The sequence below is a fragment of the Sminthopsis crassicaudata genome, chromosome 1 (assembly GCF_048593235.1).
Source record: "Sminthopsis crassicaudata isolate SCR6 chromosome 1, ASM4859323v1, whole genome shotgun sequence".
Lineage (NCBI taxonomy): Eukaryota > Metazoa > Chordata > Mammalia > Dasyuromorphia > Dasyuridae > Sminthopsis > Sminthopsis crassicaudata.
In genome coordinates, this window is record NC_133617.1 from 41,151,594 (window position 1) to 41,171,005 (window position 19,412).

At 41.0% G+C, this 19,412-nt stretch overlaps 1 protein-coding gene across 9 annotated transcripts in view; it reads right to left on the reverse strand.

Annotated features, from left to right (window-relative positions):
- The window catches only part of RIMBP2 (RIMS binding protein 2), a 427,034-nt gene that overhangs the window by 25,755 nt on the left and 381,867 nt on the right, over positions 1 to 19,412 (reverse strand). For 8 of the 9 annotated variants that reach the window (XM_074299584.1, XM_074299613.1, XM_074299602.1 and 5 more), the window contains 4 exons: positions 18,007 to 18,158; positions 15,767 to 16,234; positions 7,306 to 7,458; positions 5,648 to 5,806 (listed from right to left, as the gene is read on the reverse strand). In XM_074299584.1, the coding sequence (XP_074155685.1) occupies positions 5,648 to 5,806; positions 7,306 to 7,458; positions 15,767 to 16,234; positions 18,007 to 18,158 (932 nt within the window). Of the gene's footprint in view, positions 1 to 1,301; positions 2,043 to 5,647; positions 5,807 to 7,305; positions 7,459 to 15,766; positions 16,235 to 18,006; positions 18,159 to 19,412 lie in introns of all 9 variants that reach the window. The other variant, XM_074299656.1, reaches the window with a different exon arrangement.

Consider the following 19,412-nt stretch of genomic DNA (forward strand, 5'->3'; position numbering starts at 1 on the left):
CTGATATTTCATGATACTAATTTGAATAAAAGAGCTTATGATGAACAAAGGGAAAGTATATTCAGCCTTATACTTCCTAAGCTTTGGGCAACGAATCCTGAGTACAGAGAGGTTAAAACCTTAAGACTTCCTGCTGGTGAAATCCTTGCTTGGTCATGGTCTCTTATTTAGTGCCTACTTGCAGAAACATAAAGGATTGCTCCAACTCAGACTTGGGAGTGGGGTTAGAAGGGGTGGATGAATGAGGTTGGGGGAAGGTAAAGGCTAACCAGCTCAAAGCTTCATCTGCAATTCCATTCCAAGGTACAGGTATGAGGTGATCTGAAAAGAGGGTACAAATTAAAGCTGTATGGGAATCGACTCAGTATGGTGGATACAATGCTGGACTTGTTCTTGGAAAAGGTCAAATATCATCTCTGATACTCACTGTGTGACCTTGGTCATGTTGTTTAATCTCTCTGTGCCTTTCTTTCCTTATGCATAAAATAAAGGGTTTAGGTTCAGTGGCCTCCAAGTTCCTAATTCTATGAAATCACTTTTTCTAAGTCTTAATTTCCTCATCAGCAATATGGAGGTTTTACCCATGTTCCACAGAATTATTAGAAGGCTCAAATGGTATAATATCTGTGACGTGCTTTGCAAGTTTTAAGGCACTATACAAATGAGAGTTGTTATTATTATTATTACTAATTAATACTTATTCTTTAAATGTTAGTAATTCCACTCCTGAGAACAGGTTAGAGAGTTGTCCTAAGTTTTGAATATAGGCTGGCAAGGGATAGAAAATTCATCCTTGAATATGAACGGCAGGAAGGGTAAGGCAATCTAGAAGCAATGCAGTCTCATATATGAATTCCTCCCTTCAATTTTGTTTTAAAGTCAAAGAATAAAAGCCAAATACTTTAATCCACAATGATCTTGTTATCAGCAGCTGTCATAACAATGGTAATGGGGTGTATTGAGGAGGGAGGGGAAAGCACCAAGAAAGCCAAACTTTCCAATAATTCTAGTTCAGCTAACCCTTAATTAAAATTTAGATTCAGTTGTCCTTTAATAAAAGCAGCCATTATTGTAATTTGTTCTGTGGGAAAATCATCATTATAAGCAAAGTAAGGAGGTCTTGAGCATGGTAAGAAGCCTGCGAAATGATGAGGCTGAGGAATAAAAAAAAAATGCATGAAGAATGAAAGGAGAGCCAGTGGGGGAAGTTCCCAAAGATGGACACTAAGGAAATCAAAAGAAGAAAGAAAACAGATTGGATTGGCAAGCAGATGTTAGAAGGGAGGTTTTACTTCACACACCAAAGAACCTTCTCCATCTCTGGGAGCTGATTTTGTAAGCAGGACAGCTGCCCTGCTGTCACTCATCTGGACCTTCCAGCCACAGCAAGGGTCTTCTGGCTTCATGGGATCACTGTAGTGACTCTTCCTGGGGCTAGTTCTCTCGGGGCCAGGTGTGGTCTCATTGTTCCTGGTGACCTCACTGGGGACAAACTGCTCTCCAAAGTCTTCCTCAATGCTGGTCTGCCGGGTCAGGGTTTTCCTACGGGCTAGGAGGGGCCTCGGACTTCTCCGGCATGAACAGTGGCTGCGGCCAGGGCAGCAGGGGGTACCGGGGTGAGGGGATGGATGACCGTGGACATTTCGGAAGCTAAATCGAGACTCCTCTTCCTCACTCCCGCAGTCAAGCCCACTGTCTGGGCTCCGGGTGAGGGCCCGGCTAAATCTGTAACCCTTCTCTTCAGGGGCAGAGTCCTCTGAGTGGTGGGCAAACCCAGATAGCCTGTGCTTGCTGGGGAACCAGGTGGTCTGTTGGACCTTGTCTTCAATACAACACCTGGGGAACCTAGGTCCTCTGGGTCGGGGGCCCTTCATCTTATAGGACAACCCTAAACCTTGTTTGTGCAGCAGCTCAGAATAGTCTCCATCTTCTTCGGCTACTTCTGGGATACTAAAAAGTTTTTTACTGTGGTGGGTCTGTTGGGGAAATTCGGGCTGTTCCCAAAAAGTTGCATCGGTGATGGTCCTATTTTCACAGCACTCCTTGAGTAGTATGGGATGTTAAACCAAACAAACAACAAAAAAAGAATAGGTGCAGAAGAAAAAGTGAAAGAGAAAACAGAAAATGAGGCCAAAAAAGGGAAGGAAAGAAAAATAAAAGACAGAATTAGTTTAAGACATGATGACAAACGGAAGGCATGCGGCTTACTCAGTGGAGGGGGAATGGCAGGCTCTGGATGGTTCTCTGAAAATAAAGACATGTTGAGAGTGTTGGAGAGAAGGCAGGAGGTCACAGTACAAACAGAGAGCAGGCATACTGATGCTTGAAGAGGAAGGAGCCAAAGCAGCCCATTAAAAAGAGAGAAAAAGAGAGAGAGAAAGAGAGAAAATCAAAAATGGTACCTTAGAGAGAGGGGCTGGAAGAGGGAGAGGTTCTGGGTTCTATGGGGATCAGAGCTAAGGATGGTTCCAAGCTCAGAGCCTAAGACAGGTTCTGCCTCCTTGTTTTCCATGCTGACAGAATTGTGTTTAGGGGTTACATTGCCTGTCCTGCTTTTCCCTGGACCATGTGTGCTTGGAATCCGGATGGGGGTTTGGATTTCAGTCTACCTAGGTCCCAGGTGACCTGTTGTTTGGGACAAGCTTTACAGGGTACCATTTCTGACTGGCAAAAGGCACCTGCCACAGGGGAAGCATTCCAGAATGGTACCCCACACCATAACGGGGAACCCCCACATGCTGATGACAAGATGGCACCAGCATCTTTTACCCCCAAGCTGGAAACTCCATCCAACCAAGAAGCCTGAGAGCTTTGATTTGACATCAAGCTCTCAACCATATCTTGTTCCTAGACAGCCGCCACCCCCAAGGAACGGAATACATACCAGGTAGAGAGAAGCACCCTCGGAGAGGAGCAGCTGGAAGGAACATTCCATGTAGCTGTTTCTCAGACAGTAAATGAGAATGAATTTGTCTGTTAAACATGCAAAGTACCTCCATATACTGGAGAGCACATATTAGTATTGGGAGGATGGGGACCTTTGTGTGTGGAGCCTGAGGGTGATTTGGAGGGAGAGGGGATGGGAAAGAGTCTATTGGCTTTCCATTATCACAGCACCACAATATTTCTCCCTGGAGGAAATTGTGTCACTTAGGACTCCTTAGAGATTTTACCATTATTCAGAGACCTTGTTAGGTGGGGAAACAGCATTGCTCAATTGGATTGGATCCTATGAGATACATGTGGAATAGGTGAGCAGGAAGGGTATCAAGAGAAGTGGGGGGATCATCCTGAGCCATCTGCACCAAAGTGAAGAAAACTAGAGGTACTGCTGGGTTTCAAAAGGCTCGGACTGAAAGAGCTTCAGTGCTCACTAGGAATTTAAGTACAGATTGTTCACCGAATTGGACCCTACAAGATATTTGCACATGGAATAGGTGGGCAGGAAAGGTATCAAGAGAAGTAGGGAGGGAGAAAGGCCTCTTGTGCCATTTGCACTAAAGTAGAAAACTGGGAGCACTTCTGGGTTTCAAAAGCCTCTGAATGAAAGAGCTCCAATGCTCACTAGGAATTTAAGTACATATTGTTTGGGCCAGTTAATAAGGAAAGTGCTTCAAGAGTTTGCAGGCTGGAAGAATCATCATGCTTCAGATCTGGAAAGGACATTAGAATTCATCTAGACCAGCCCATGTTATAACAGGAACTTAATTTAGCATGCCCATCATCTATCCCCTCAGGAAAGGGGAACCCAAAACTTTCACCACTGTATTCACTACTTTAGAATTACTCTGAATGTAAAATATTTTCATAATTCCCCCTTACTCTGCCCCTTCAACTAAAGAATCTTTATTTCCCATTGCTTTGTATTTTAACTTTTACAGGGTTTAGTCATGGAGGACCATGTTAGTACTGGCCAAATAAGTGAAGATCAAAGTAAGATAAGAAGACATTGGAATTTTGCTCCTGTAGCCCTTTTGCTAAGGAGATTACTGAGGGAATTCCTAGTAGAAGGTTAAGCTCCTTGAGGGAACAACTATTCCATTTTAATCAGTGTCTGATGTTCAGTAAGAGATGCTCAAAAAATGCTCACTGAGTTTAATTGCAACTGAGTTTTCTGACCTCTCAGGTCTCTTCTAGTTCTGAAGCAATAGGAACTACTAGCAGGATATAAAAATCCCACTGAGAATAGGACTTGACATTGTTATCTTCAAGGTCAGAAGGCATGGCACTCTCCAGAAGTAGCAATCAAAGTGTATGCCTCATGAGAGGGGAAGATTTTCAGGACCTAGTCATGGCAGACTGGAAGAAGAAGCCTTTCTCTATGCAATGGGTCACTGATTTGACAGCCATATTTGGATGATGGGTTTGGTAACTTCCATTCAAGCCGCATAAACCAGTGCTCCAATATGGCTCAGAGAGTCTCCCAGAAGAAACAGGGGAACACAGGAAGCTTTGCTGAGGGCAAGGTGTTGTTCTATAAATGGTAAAAATTATCTACAGGTTCCCCCAGAATTGACATTCTCAAACTGTTGGAATACGGTTAGGGAAGTCCCAAGGAAGGAAGAAAATAAGTCTATTCTGATGTGGGTAAGGTAAGGAAGGGAGGGCTTTTATAAAGGGCCATCTCCCATTTGTGATCTTATTTTTCCTTTTTATGGACCTATGCTTTCACAAGTGTAGTAATTTTCCTTAGGATAAGGAGAGAACTCCCTCTTTCAATATTGGCCAGTACTTGCTCTACAGCTGATGCTCTTAGAGAGTCCCCTGGGATACTCAGAGGTCAAATGACTTGCTGAGTTAGAAAACCAGATCCTTTTAGCTAACTCCTAGGCCAATTCTTTTTCCATTATACCTTTTTACCCTCTCCAGCATATGATTCCCTGGGCTTAAAAAGTTCCATTGATCCCTTATTACCTTTAAGACAAAGGTGAGGAACACTGTGTGTGTGTGTGTGTGTGTGTGTGTGTGTGCGTGCGTGTGAAATCAAGGAAGAATTCATGAAGGATGTGGTGTAGGAACCCAGCCAACAAAGAGGACATAAGGGTATTCCAGTCAGAGAAGAGGGTGCACAAAGGTGGGAAAGTATGATATATGCTCAGATAGAGAATAGACCAGAGAAGATGTGAGGGTCAAGAAGGCAAGATAAGGCTAGAAAGGTGTAGGAGTAGCAGGTTCTGGAAAGCCTTGAATTCCAAGGAAAGAAATTTGAACCATCCTTTACAGACAATAGGGAGCCACTGAAAATTTTTGATCATTTTAGAATGGTGTAACTCAGTCTCTCCACCTTATTTCTCCACTTCCAAAAAAACTCACAGAGGACAGAAGTTATGTTACCCATTGCTGCATCTCTCGCTGGGCCCACAGAAGGTGATCGAGAAATACTTGCCCAGTTGAATTCCATTTATTCTCCCCCTGCCCTTCCCATGCTCCAAAGCAGAATTCCTGGTGAAATGAGGCAGAAATATAGATGCCATTCCTGATACCAGGTCAATGGAAAGAAAGAAAGAACTGCCTTGAAATTGAACACTTGTGTACGCAGTTTGGGGACCATCTAGAACTGAGCTGACCAAAGGGACAAAAAGAGACGGAGAGATGGCCCAGCAAGAGAGCGCTCCAGCCCCAGACAGAACCGCTCCTGGCCACTGACCTTAAGTGTATTGTGCGGGGTTCCGCTGGACCTCCTCCTGCCCCCGTCCTCCAGCTGCATTTCGGAATAAAGCTCCTCCTCATCCTCCTCCATAATGTCTGACAGATCGGAGCCCCGGCTGCTCTCTGTGTGATATTCCTCTCCGTGACCATAGTGGGACTGCAGAACCGGAATTGAGAGAATGGGATACTTAATTGAATGGCTTTCCCCATAGTACCTCTCCTGACAGGGTGCTGGGGCTTCTGTAAAACCCTAAATCTTGGGGCAGCTAGATGGCATGGTGATAGAAAACTGTTGTTTGTTGTGGAGATAGGAGAACCTGAGTTCAAATCCAGCCTCAAACACTTCATACTTATTAACTCTGTGAACCTGGGCAAGTCACTTAATCTTAACCAAAAAACACTGTGTAGTCCTAGTAGGAGTAGGGAGATAGAATAGGCAAAAAGTTTCCCATGTTACAAATAAAGAACTTCCTCAAACTGAAAGCCACCTTAATGATGGCCCAAATGAAGCCTGATGACCTTATAATCATGACCAATCCTGGCTCCAAAAAAGTTAGAAAAATGAGTCCTCTTTCTTTCAGGGCAGAGGTAGGAGACAACGGGTGTAGAATACTGCATCTACCATCAGATGCAACCATAGTTCATTGGTTCTGACCATTTTCTGTTATCATAAGGGAAAGCTCATTAGATATGTCTGAAAATGACATTGATACAAAATGCAAGGCATTAATAAAACTTATAAATTTCAAAAATTTTAACCTTACTTACAACTTCAAAAGTATGAAATCTTGTGAATGGAGAAAGGAAAGGAATAAATATTTGATTGTGTGATATGTCTAATTCCATTGATCTGACTCATTTTAGAGCTCTAAATTTCACTTTATATTTTAGCTTATTTGTTTCTGTGCTAAGTACTTTATAAATCTCATTTGATCTTCATGAAAACCCTATTATCATATTCATTTTTAGCAGATAAGAAAACTGAGGCAAAGATTAAATGTCTTGCCCAGGGTCTTGTCACATAGCTACTAAATGCCTGTGGCTGGGTTTGAACTCAGGTCTTCTTGATTTCAGGACCAATTATTGCCATTGAGCCATTTAACTGTATCCAATCTCTGTGATGCAAGAGAGGATTTAATTGTTAGTGTTTTAATAGGTTCAAGGGAAGGAAATTTAGTTTGCCAGAAAGAAAACTTCCTAGAAAATACAGCTGATCTAAAATAGAATGTTTCAGGAGGTCTTATGCTGAGGACTGGATTACCACTTGTTGGGAATGTTGTAGAGGGATTCTCATACTAGTTCAATCATGACCACACTCAGGATTTTCAAGTTTCTTGACAGAGAGAAAAAGTCCATGATAGGGTTAAGGACCTTGAGGTCCTCTAAGGACCTCAAGGGTTAAGAACCTTTGCTTTAGGTTAATGAATAGACAATTCTAAATAATAAATGAGAAAAGGATCTATCTAAAGGAGAGAGGTCATATTCTCTACCTTTGCAGGTCACTTCAATAAATATTAAGCACTTCCTATCAGAGGTTTTGATGAGGAGAGTTTCTGAATTTTGTGGCTGAAATGGTAAAATTCACCTACAAAGGTGGTGACCAGGTTCTTGCTGCCTTATGGAATCATTAAGAACTAGCCACTGCCTGCCAATTACCTGCTTGCCAAGCTCAGAACCCTTCAGAAAATCATCCACAGAAGCTCCTCTCCTTTTGATGTCCGGTGAATTATAGCCATCTTCTTCCTCCTCATCAGAGTTTGCATAATGCCCAGCCCGGCTCCTGTCCTCAAACAAGCTCCTTTTCTCCATCTAGGAGGGAAAAAGAGAAGACATAATTGAGTAGATATTCTACTTTGTTTCTGAGCAGGTCAATCTCTACTTCAAAACATACAAACGATAATAAGGACTTGCCCATTTTATAGATGAGGAAAATGACTTGTCCAGAGTCATAGAGTTAACATATGTGTGAGGCAGATTCAAACTCAATTTTTCCTTAATCTATGAAATTTCAATTCTCATGCTTAAGACCTGTGTGATCTTGAAAAAAATCATTAGCTGTAGGCTCTCCTATCTTAACACAGTGCTTGGCATAGTAGGCACTTAATAAATGTTTACTGATTGATCATAAGGCAGATTAAAATCATATTAACTTTCTTGGTGGACCATTGATGTCTTAAATTCCCAAGCCATTGATGTCTTAAATTCCCAGGTTTTTTCAGAGAAACTGATATTTAATTATACTTCATTTAGTTCTTAATCTTTAAAAAAAAGCATAGTGCTGGGCAGCTAGGTGGTGCAGTGGATAGAGAACCAGCCCTGAAGTCAGTTCAAATCTGACCTTAGACACTTAACACTTCCTAGCTATGTGACCCCTGGGCAAGACACAACCCCAATTGCCTCAACAAAAAAAAAGAAAGAAATACTAGTAGGGAAGAACAAAAGCTAGCAAATGCTTCTCAGGGTGAGTTGGGCCTTCCTTGGCAAAGCTATTGCAGAGATTCAGAGTTGGATATTTGAGTTCACTTGTGAGTTTGTTTTTAAGGATATTGTCAGTGAGAGAATGAATGACCTGAGACTTGCCTTTGAGCATTTGAAATGAGAGACTAGTCCTTCTGACCTTGGAGCCAGAGAGAAGAACTAATGGGTAGAAGTGACAAAGAAGTTGATATAGGCTTAAAGTTGGAGAACTGTCCAAAATTGGAATGTGCTACCATGACAGGTCTTGACTTTTCCTCTTTGGGGGTCCAGTGGAACCTGGATAACTTGTCACGGATGCTGAAGAACTTCCTGCTGTGAGATTATAGTAGACTATCCTCCAGCAGAGACTCTGAGCTCTCTTGAGTGACCACAGATGTCATCCTAATTCAGTCCACTGGGTGGCACTATCTGCTTGATCCTAAAATGATTTTCTTAATTCTTCTGCCTTTTTGGATAGATGCTTTGAAAAGGAAATGTAGCTAATTTCCCCCCCCCCTTGATTTTTACTACTGTATCTACTAATATTGTCTTTATAAGAGTTTATCCTCCTAGAATTGTCTTTCTGATATCCTAGAACTCAGAAGAGATTCTCTATTAAATAGAATACAGGGCAGTGAGGGAAGGACCAATTTGAGGATACTTATCCTAGAAGAAAAAAGATTCAGTGGGAACATGATAATGTCTTCATATTTTTGAAAAGCTGTCCTAAGGAAGAGGGATTATCCTTGCTCAGCTTGGCCTCTGAGGGCAGAACAATGGGTGAAAGCAAAAACAATGCAAATGTAGGGTGGATATCAGGGAAATTTCTTAAGAGGTAAAGCTGTCTAAAAGAGAAATGGGGTGTAGAGAACAGGTTCTCCTTAGTGGAGATTTACAAGCAGAGGCTGGAAGGGGTTTTTGTAGCTAGATGGCACAGTGGATAGAGTTCTGGGTTTGGAGTTATAAAGCCCTGAGCTCAAATCAGAACCCCCAGAAACTCATTAGCTGTGAGATCCTGGACAAGTCACATGTCAGTTTCCTCAACTGTAAATGAGGTAAATAAAATTTACCTTACAGGGTTCTTATGAGGATAAAATGACATATTTATAAGATTTACAAAATATATATAATTTATAAACCTAGCACAGTGTCTGGCATGTAGTAGGTGATGTGTGTGTGTGTGTGTGTGTGTGTGTGTGTGTGTGTGTGTGTTTTACTACCTAGCAGCAGCAGCAACTCATTCTTATGTATGGATTAGTTGTCCTGGGTAAGGTTCCTTCTGACTCTGACATTCTATTATTTTGAGTGAAAGCAAAAGAACAGAGAAGATTCTTGGGATTTGGATATACAAAGACTTCCCAGGTCCCCCGAAATATCACACCACCATAAAGAAAACTGTTTTCATACAAATCATGAGGATAGCATTATACTTTCTAGACTTTTGAGAAAGAAATTTTCCCAACATGCTCTCAGCAAAATCCTGTAGATTGATGTGGGTTTTGTTGAGACTATTGTTTTGACTCTGATTTGTTCATTGAAATGCATTAATCTTAAAGAATCTGGAGAGCAGCCTTTCAAGTTGGCTGATCATAGGAACCCAGGAATAGTGAGAGGGTAAAACAGTGTCTCAGAAGTCAGAGAATGTAGATTTAAATCCTGCCTCTTGACATCAGTGTGATGTTGGATAAGTTACTTAATCTCCATAGCCCTCAGTTTCCCCAGGTATAAAAATGGGGTCCCTTCTAGCCTGGTTTCCTTCATCTATAAAGTGTTATTAATAATGCTTGCACCTTTGAGAGTTGTGGAAAGAAAATCCTTTGTAATCCTTAAAGGGCTATAGAAATGTGTCGTCTTATTACTATTATTTATTTATGCATTAAACTTTTACTTGTCCCTACGGTAAATTGATGGACATTTGCTCCCAAAGTTAAAACAAGATATTTTTAAGTATCTATTACCCATTGTGTCTTTTTTATGATTCTGGACTATTTTGTTCCCGACCTATGGGAGAGCCTTCTGAGCTTGTATTAGTCCAATCAGTCACAGTCAGAAACGCTGTACATGACCCCAACATAGTGTTATCATTTTGTTCCTCCTCCAGTAGGAAGGACTACAACTAACCATGGACAGCTCCCAATCCATATCTATATCTTCACTCAGTGGGGTAGGTTAAAACCCCACTAAGCCTTTGGGGACATATCCCAGAAGAAGTTGTGTTTTCCACGTTGCACTTGTCTAGAAGAAATTGTACATTTCTTGATGAAGATACTAGCATCAGACTATGTTTTGCTCATCCAAGAATAGTTAAGAAGGATCCTTCTGTATATTCTATACAAATCTTATAAAAATTGCCTGGTGCAGTGGTTGAGCCCTGAATTCAATGACAGCTGAGTTTGAGTTTAACTTCTGAGCCTTCCTATCTTCATAAACTTGGAAAAGTACCTTGGTCTTTTGGTGCCTCAGGCATGAGGAGCTGATGACATAAATCTATCAGTCAACAAACATTTATTAAGTACACACAAGTGCTGACTCTGTGAGAGGAGCTAATATATATTAAGGGCTTTGTCCACGGCAGCTACTATAAGTATTATTATCTGATTTCCTTGTGGATTTTTATGGTGCTCATAGCATCATGGATCACAGATTTAGGCCTGGGTAGGGACCTTAGAGGTCATCTCATTCAATCCCACAGGTTTTACAGATAAGGAAAGGGAGGCCCAGAGAATAAGTGGTTTGCTCTTTGTCACGAGGTAATAATGAGTTGTGAGCTGGGACTCTAATCCAAGGTCCATAATTCCAACTCTGGCCCTTCTTTCCTCAGTGCCACAGGATAAGTTGGAGACAGAGTTCTATTATCTGTCAATCACTGTATTAGGCATCTGAACAGGAAAGAAACAGTCCCTACCCTTCTATAAAGGAAAGCAACATATATATTTCAAGTCAAGTCAATAGCATTTATTAAGCATAAGCTCTGTTACAGGCATTGTGCTAAGCACTGGATATATGTGTATAAGTCTGCATACATATACACGTTTATATAAGTATATGCGTATGTGTATATATACGTAAATGTGTGTGATGTCATTTTTTTTTTTTTTTGCTGAGGCAACTGGGGTTAAGTGACTTGCCCAGGGTCACATAGCTAGGAAGTGCTAAGTGTCTGAGGCAGGATTTGAACTCAGGTCCTTCTGACTTCAGGGCTGGTATCTGTCCACTGCCTCACCTAGCTGCTTCTGTGATGTCATTTTTATCCTGTTAAGAGTATGAAGGACAATCATGGACAGCTCCTATTCTCATAGATATCTATCATAACTTTTAGTGGGGTCTTTAAGTTATTAAAGTTAAAACTGAACTAAGGCTTTGGGACATCCTCTATATCCCAGAAGAAGTTGTACGTGTGTATGTGTATGTGTGTGTGTGTGTGTGTGTGTGTGTGTGTGTGTGTGTGTGTGTAGAGAGAGAGAGTATGTAAATAAAAGTATGCATGTATATCTGTGATCTATGTGTATATACATATATAAATATATTATACAAATGCACACATATGTTATTATTGTTCAGTCATTTCAATCATGTCCAATTGTTCATTGACCCCATTTGGGATTTTAAAGTTTTCTTGACAGAAGAGAGTATGCATGTATATCTGTGGTCTATGTGTGTATACATACATATATATGTATATACACACATACACATATATGCTATTGCTGTTCAGTCATTTCCATCATGTCCAATTGTTCATGACTCCATTTGGGATTTTCAAGTTTTTGTTTCAAGTTTTCTTGACAGAGATACTAGAGTGGTTTGGCAGTTCCTTCTCCAGCTCTTGAACAGATGAGGAAACTGAGGCAAACAGGATTAAGTGACTTGCTTAGTGTTACTCAGGTATGAGTGTCTGAGTCCAGGACTTCCTGACTCTAGGCCCAGTACTCTATGTTGTGCCATCTAGATGCCATATATATATATGTGTGTGTGTGTGTGTGTGTGTGTGTGTGTGTGTGTGTGTGTGTACACATATGCTATATAGTGTCCACCCAATATATACAAGATAAGTCTGGAGGGAAGGCACTGGTGACTGCAGGGATCAGAAAAGCCTCATGGAAAAGGTGCTGCTTCAGGTGAACTTTGGAGGAAACTAGAGATTCTAGGAGGAGAAGATGAGGTGGGAGTCCATTGAAGGCATGGTGCCCTTGCCTATCCAGCATATTCACTCAACGATCTGATACCACATGGTGAGAGCTCCTTTCACCAATAAATCCTAATTCATCAATAGTAAACAATCTTAAGGAAGTGTCTGATACTCAGACAGTTATTATTTGTCAGAGTTAGTATTTGAACCTACTTCTTCCTAATTCCAAGATAAGAAATGGTCTTCAAAAGCAAACATCTTTCAATTACTGCTACTAATGAAGGAGAACATAATCTTTATTTGTAGAATCAAACACGCATTTTCAGGAAATACCTTCCCAAAGAAAGCAATGTGGTGCAGTGAGTTTCAGCCTTAACCCTGTTACAAGAGATTTGTGATCTTAGACAGGTAGTTTAGCGTCTTTTGGATTTGATATTGCCATCTGAACAAATGGGGAAAGAGAGGAGGACCTCTTCCTTGTGAAAAAATGAATGCACAGAATTCAAGAATACTCAAAATAGGTGTAGAAATTAATATGTTTGTAGTGTTATTAAAGTATTTTTCCTTTTGTTGATTACCTTCATGATGACTTGGGATCTTTAGGAAAGAAGGGAGGAAAGGGGGAAAAAAGGAAAGAATGTAGGAACAAATAGAAGGAATGAAGGAAAGGAGAAAGGGAGAGAGGAAGAGAAAGAAGAAAAGAGAAAAAGAGAGATGGAAGAAGAGCTAAGGGAAGGGTAAAAGGGAGGGAGGAGGTGAAAAAGAAGAAAGGAAGGAAGGGAGAAAAGGGAGTCTAGGAAATATGATAAAGAAAGAAGGAAAAAAGCAAGGCAGAAAATGAAGGAGAGAAGAAAGGATGAATAGAAGGAAGGATAGGACAAAAGAAAAGAGAGAGGGGAAAAGAAAGATGAAAGGAAGAATAGAAGGAAGCCCTGTAAGTTATTGTAGACCAAATGAAAGAACAAGAATAAGGGTAAGCATAAGGAAGAGAAAGAAAAGGGACAAGTGTGAGAAGGAAAGGAAAGATAAATAAGGAAAGAGGCCTAAAGAAGGAATAACACAAGACCAGAAGGAAGGGAAGCTAGGAGGGGAGGGCAGGTTTCAAGCCTTCCTGCTTTGTTATTTGCTGGGATTCAGGGTAGTACCAAGTAAGGCACTCCCAATGCAGACAGAACAGATGGTTTCAGCACAGACTGGGCGGAAGGGAGTGAAGGGTCAAGTTCTTTCCCAGCAGGGACCACGTCCATTGCAGCTGGCCCTATGTAGGCTCCAGCAGAGCCCTAGGTGGATGAGGATGAGCACTGGAGAAGCAATCACTTTGAAACTAGACCCACAAAGGAAGCCCCAGAGTCTCCCTGCTCCCTGAAGAAGATGGGAATTCATCCTGTTGAGCCAGCTCCACTTAGGGACAGAAATAGGGGAGGAAAGAGAAGGTCTCTCCTTGGAGCAGGTCCTGGGAGTCTGGGATTATCTTTTTGCCTCCCAATGCTCTTTTAGATCTGGTGGGGGGGTGTTCAGAGAATCACAGAACTTTAGGCTCTCAGAGCAGAAAGGCTCTTCAGCACATAAGCCCGACCTTTGTGTTTTCTTGGGGCTAGGATTTGATTTAGGTGGTACACTACATAAAGCAATGGTCCTGGAGTCAGGAGGATTCATCAAATCTGGCCTCAGATACTTACAAGCTGTGTGACCCTGGGCAATTCACTTTACCCTTTTTGCCTCAATTTTCTCATCTGTAAAATGAGCTGGAGAATGATATGGCAAACTGGTATCTGTGCCAAGGAAGTTCCAAATGGAGCCGTGAAGAATCAGACACAACTAAACAAACACAAAATTTTGCATTTTGCTTGGCAATAGGATGGCAGAATGGGTAGAGCTGACCTCCCTGATGACCTCTACTCCTGCCATTTAAAACAGCTTCTATATCAGAGGGTTCCTGGCAATGCTCTTCAGCTCTGAAGCCCTCATGAAGGGATTGAATTGGGATAAGTCTTCTAGTTCCTTCCTTCCAGTTCTACATTTATGGTTCTACATGGTTTTATATTAGTGATTAGCATAGCAATTTGGGGCAATGACCCATTATTTCATTAGAATTGGAAAGTTATAGTGAGGAAATTCTCTCTCCCAGTACATGTCGGAGAAGAGAATGGTGGGAAGGAATGTAGGAGCTAGAAGATTATAGTCTCCATTTTACAGAGGAGGAAACTGAGGCAATTTGCAGAGCAGGTTCCCCCAAGGCTAAGTCAGTGCTTTCTCTCATGACACACTTCCACTATTAATTACACTTTTCCTGTGGTAGAAGTCCTGTCATCCTAAAAAAAATCATGAGCTTTGTAAGGGCAGGGACCATTTTGTATAATCTTATTACATATTCTTTTGTTGGAAAAGAACAAATGAGTGAGAAGAGAAGAGCAGTCAAAATATCCAGAAACCTGGTGGCAGAAGTGATTATCTCCAGGGCTATCCTCTTCTCAGAACATTTCCTTCCTCTATTATCACCTTTTCAAAACTGAAATCCATGATCCTAATCATAGAAGTGCCCATGGCATTTATGAGCTGTGACCATATCGCACACATAGCCTCCCCAGGTAGTTAGCAGAAAAAAGGTGGAAAATGATGAAAGGATATTTCTAGGGCAGAGAATACTGAACGAGGTCCTGAAGGAAAGCGGTGAAATTCTATACCAGAAATTCTTTGGAGGTGGGGGTGGTCAGAAATCTCTGAGTTCAAATCCAGCCTCAGATATTTGTTAAGACCTCTTAAGCTCTCCCATCCTCGGTTTCTTTATTTGTAAAACAGAGACAACAATGGCCCGTACCTCCCAGAGTTATTGTGAGAGTCATATGAGAACTCCTAACATAATATATATGAAACACTTTGCTAGCCTCAAAGCGCTATATATTACTAGGATTAAGATCCAGGTCTTGTTAGACAGAAACTACTTGTGCAATTGTGGACAAGTCCTTTGACATCTCAAATATATATATATATATATATATATATATATATATATATATATATATATATATATATATATATATATATATATATATATATATATATATATATGGAGAGAGAGAGAGAGAGAGAGAGAGAGAGAGAGAGAGAGAGAGAGAGAGAGAGAGAGGGTTTATATATATATATATATATAAAGAGAGAGAGAGAGAGGGTTTGCCCCTGCACCAGAAAAGGAAATTTTCACACAAGTTTTCTATACTGACAGAATTATGGACCCATCCCATTCCTATAACTGTATGTAATTATATGAGGATATTTTATATCCCTCCAACAAAAGATAAACTTCTCAAGGGCTGACACTGTTTCCTTTTAACTTTGTATCTCCAGTGGTCCAGTATCTCCAGCACATAGTAGGCAATAAATGTTCATTTTTATATACATTTAATATTAATTAACAAATTTACTGTATATGTATTATAAATTTATATATTATATATAAATAGATTGGCAATATTAGGTTGGGCATTTCCCCAAGGAAAACAAACAAATAAGGACAAAAGGATCCTTACTTACTCGATTGCTCTCTGCCATCCGTTGTGCGGCTTCCCGTGCCATGGCTTTAGCCACAGTGTTGGGGACAGGGGCACCCTGCGGCTGGGGGAGAATCCGATTGGGAGAGGGTGACCGCCTCCCTGGAGCTGAGCTTGGAAAGTTAGATGACGGAGGTTCCAGCATGTGTCCGTGTGTGGGGGCAGCTGAGCGAGTCTGCTCCCAAGACTCATCCATTTTGAGGTGGGGACCCAACTGTTCGTCTTTGGTATCTGGGGCTCCGGCACTTGCTAATGGCTTAGGTTTGGGAGTAGTTCGAGGGTGTGGGGTTGGAGGCACCAGTAGGTCGGGTGGAATGGCAGCTATTAAGGAGTCCATGGATTCACCTTGGGTGGAAAGTGTTCTCACGGTCACCTCCTTGGCTTCCAGGTTCCGGATGCGGATCAGCTCCACTGTTGTGCTGTCGGCTGTTGGGAAGATGACTTCAGCCACCTGAGGACACAGAGAGCCAACTTAAAAGCTGGTTGACAGATGCCCTTCCTGGCATTTTCTATTAGACCCATATCGTGTCTCTTCCCCATAGTCAATGAAGGGAAATCTGTGTCCTGTGAATAGTAAGTAAATGCTAATTACTGCCAGGTCTAACTGCCCATCTAACTGGAAAAAATGTGGAGCTGGCCAAGCCAAGTTCAAACTGGGCAGGAAATTCTGTGCCAAACAGACATAGCTTGAACAAAATATATTTAATGAGAAACATTTGGGACCTAATGGGCCTGGTGAGAGGGGCCATCATCTTTTCATGTCTTGCATGAAGGAAATGGGGGCTGGTTAATTTGATGATAGTCTTTATCACCTAATAGGAAGGTGGGGAACGATCCAAAGCACTCCTGGTCTGTTATAATGCCAGTTTTAGAGGCTAATTTCTCTAGGTCAGGGGTTTTTAACTTGGGATCTATAGTCTGTGGAGAGATTTCAGGGAGTCCATGAACTTGGATAGAAAAAGTAATGACATCTTTTTTTTTTTTTTACTACTACTGGAATTAAATGTTTCTTTCAATTATTTAAAAACATGATTCTGAAAAGGGTTCTTCACCTGAGGGAACATGACACAAAAAAGGTAACAGACTCTTGTTCTAGATTAAGGCAATGTCCTCTGTTCAAATGTCCCCCAAACGCATAACTCATCCTAGTCATTATTTCCTTTAATAATTAAAGACAACTGATTGTTGATTAGGAAAATTAAAAATGAGGGATAACTCTTTCCAAACACCAATAATCCAATCAATAATGAATAACATCATATTATACTTGAAAAGTCTCTGGAGTTCTAGATTAAGGCAATATCCTCCAAATGCATAACTCATTCTAGTCCTTATTTCCTTTAATGATTAAAGACAATTGATTAGGAAAATTTTAAATGAGGTACAACTCTTTCCAACCACAAATAATCAAATTAATAATCAGTAGCATCATATTATAGTTTAAAGGTCTTTGGATCTGGATGTGGTTTACCCAAGTGTGAATTTCAATTTTGCTGCTTGGTATCAGGATAACCTGGAGAAAAAATATATTCCCTCATTTGTAAAATAAGAAGTTTGGACCCAGTTATAACTGAGGTCTATTCTCGTTCTTAATCTGTGATTTCATGAACTTTTCTAGTGCTGGAAAAGGTCTTAGAGAGTATTTTGTCTGGTGAATTTAGTCGAAGTTAGCTGGAGCAACAACTTAAAATTGTCTGGAAATGGTACTTAAGACTTTTGTTGGGAATTATGGGAAAGGTTCAGAAAAATGAAATGGAAAGGGCTAGTTATGGAAAAGGCAGTTGGAGGTTAAGCTAAAAGCATCGGACCTTATTGTGGAAGGAATGCTGAAAATGGGAGAGCTCCCTTCGCTTCACAGTTTTTCCCTAAAGCTGGCTTTGGGGAGGCCCATCTGGCCCATGCCCTCTGCCTAGTATAATAGAACCTCATGTTCTATTGGGGATACCATTTACCTTTTCTTTGAAAGGCATCAAATCCAATGATGCTGATAATTGGAATTTGAATATGATATCACAGAATCACTGAACTTTAGACTTAGAAAGTTGCTTAAAGCTCATCTAATCTAACTCCCTTTCTTTACAGATGAGTAAAGTGAGATTATATGACTCCCCCAAGTTTTACAATTAATAAATTATAGGGCTGGGACTCAAATCCAGATCCTTAAGCTCCAAATTGAGTGCTCTTCCTTCTCATGTGATTCCACTTGGGAGTCGGGGGACTCACCCTCTGCCCTTTTGCATAAACACCATAGCCAGACACATTTGCTCCATTGGACATCCCAGTGGGTGTGAGAGTTGGTGGTTTCCAGGAGACCTGTATGGTTGCTGGAGTGGTCCCGGCTTGAATGGTGACATCTTGAGGTGGAGCTGGAGGACCTACAATGATCAAGAAATCCCATCTTTCATTCAATGACTACTTGATTGTGGAGACTGGTTGTCACTATTTCCATTGCTGTAAAATTGGGAGAGTATGTCCTTCTATGTGTGGTCCAGTATCACACACAACTCAGAAAGCCAAGTATCTTGGTAAATTAAGGGAGAGAATAAGAAATATTTGGGAAATTGGGGAAAGAGTTTTCAATAGCTGGTTTAAAAATTTGGAGAGTGGAAATTATAAAAATTATAGAATCACAAAGCTAAAAGAAAGCTCAGAGTCCATCTAGCCCAATACCCATAAAAATCTATTCCATGGCATTCCCAAAGAATGACCATTGGACTTTTACTTGGAGATCTCCAGTGAAGAACATTCTACTCTTGGAATAGCTCTAACTGTCTAGCTTCCTGGTCCAGCTCAAAGGTGCTGAATGGTTTAGATAAGAAGAGCACCATAAATTCCCTGCCCTCAGGAATTTACAGTTTCATCCAAGGAAGATATGAATGCTATATAAGGAACAACCAGACAGACAATAGCCATGGACTAGATTATATGCCCAAATATGCCCTCTTTTCTTTCTCAAGAATCCCTATCTGTCAGGAATTTCTTTGCTCCTTGGAGGATATCTTCTCTGTTGGGAAGAACTCTTCTCCCAGTCTTTGTTTTAAATAACAATTTTGCATGGCATGGTTCCCAACAGAGGGACAAGTGTATGGAGATATGAGGCATCATAATTGCTTTGTGTTTGCCAAAGGCATATAAACAAATACTTATTATCTGTCCCTAGAGCTGCCCTGAGATAGATAAATGCCTTTGTTTGGAGCATTTCAGCTATGGCACAGATGCGGAAACTAACTGAGAAACAGCTGCTTATTACTGGGGAGGGCACCTTACTCATCAAAGATCCTTTGTGGGTTGGTGGTGGTGGTGATGGTGGGGTTTTTTTGGTGAGTTTGTGGGCTCTGGGATGATTCCACCAAACCTGACTCTACATGCTGGGCTAGCATGGTGAGCTATGTGAGCTAGCATTTACAGAAAAAATTAAGATTCGCAAGCACTTTATATATGTAATCTTATTTGAGCCTCCTAACAACCTTGTTAGGTAAATGCTATTATCATCCCCATTTTTACAGATGAAGGAACTGAGAGTGAGATTAAATGATTTAATCGAGCTCACAGATTTGGCTTAATCAAGGTCACTAGATACTAGTAAGTATCTAGAACAGAATTTAAAACCAGGTCTTCCTGTCTCCAAG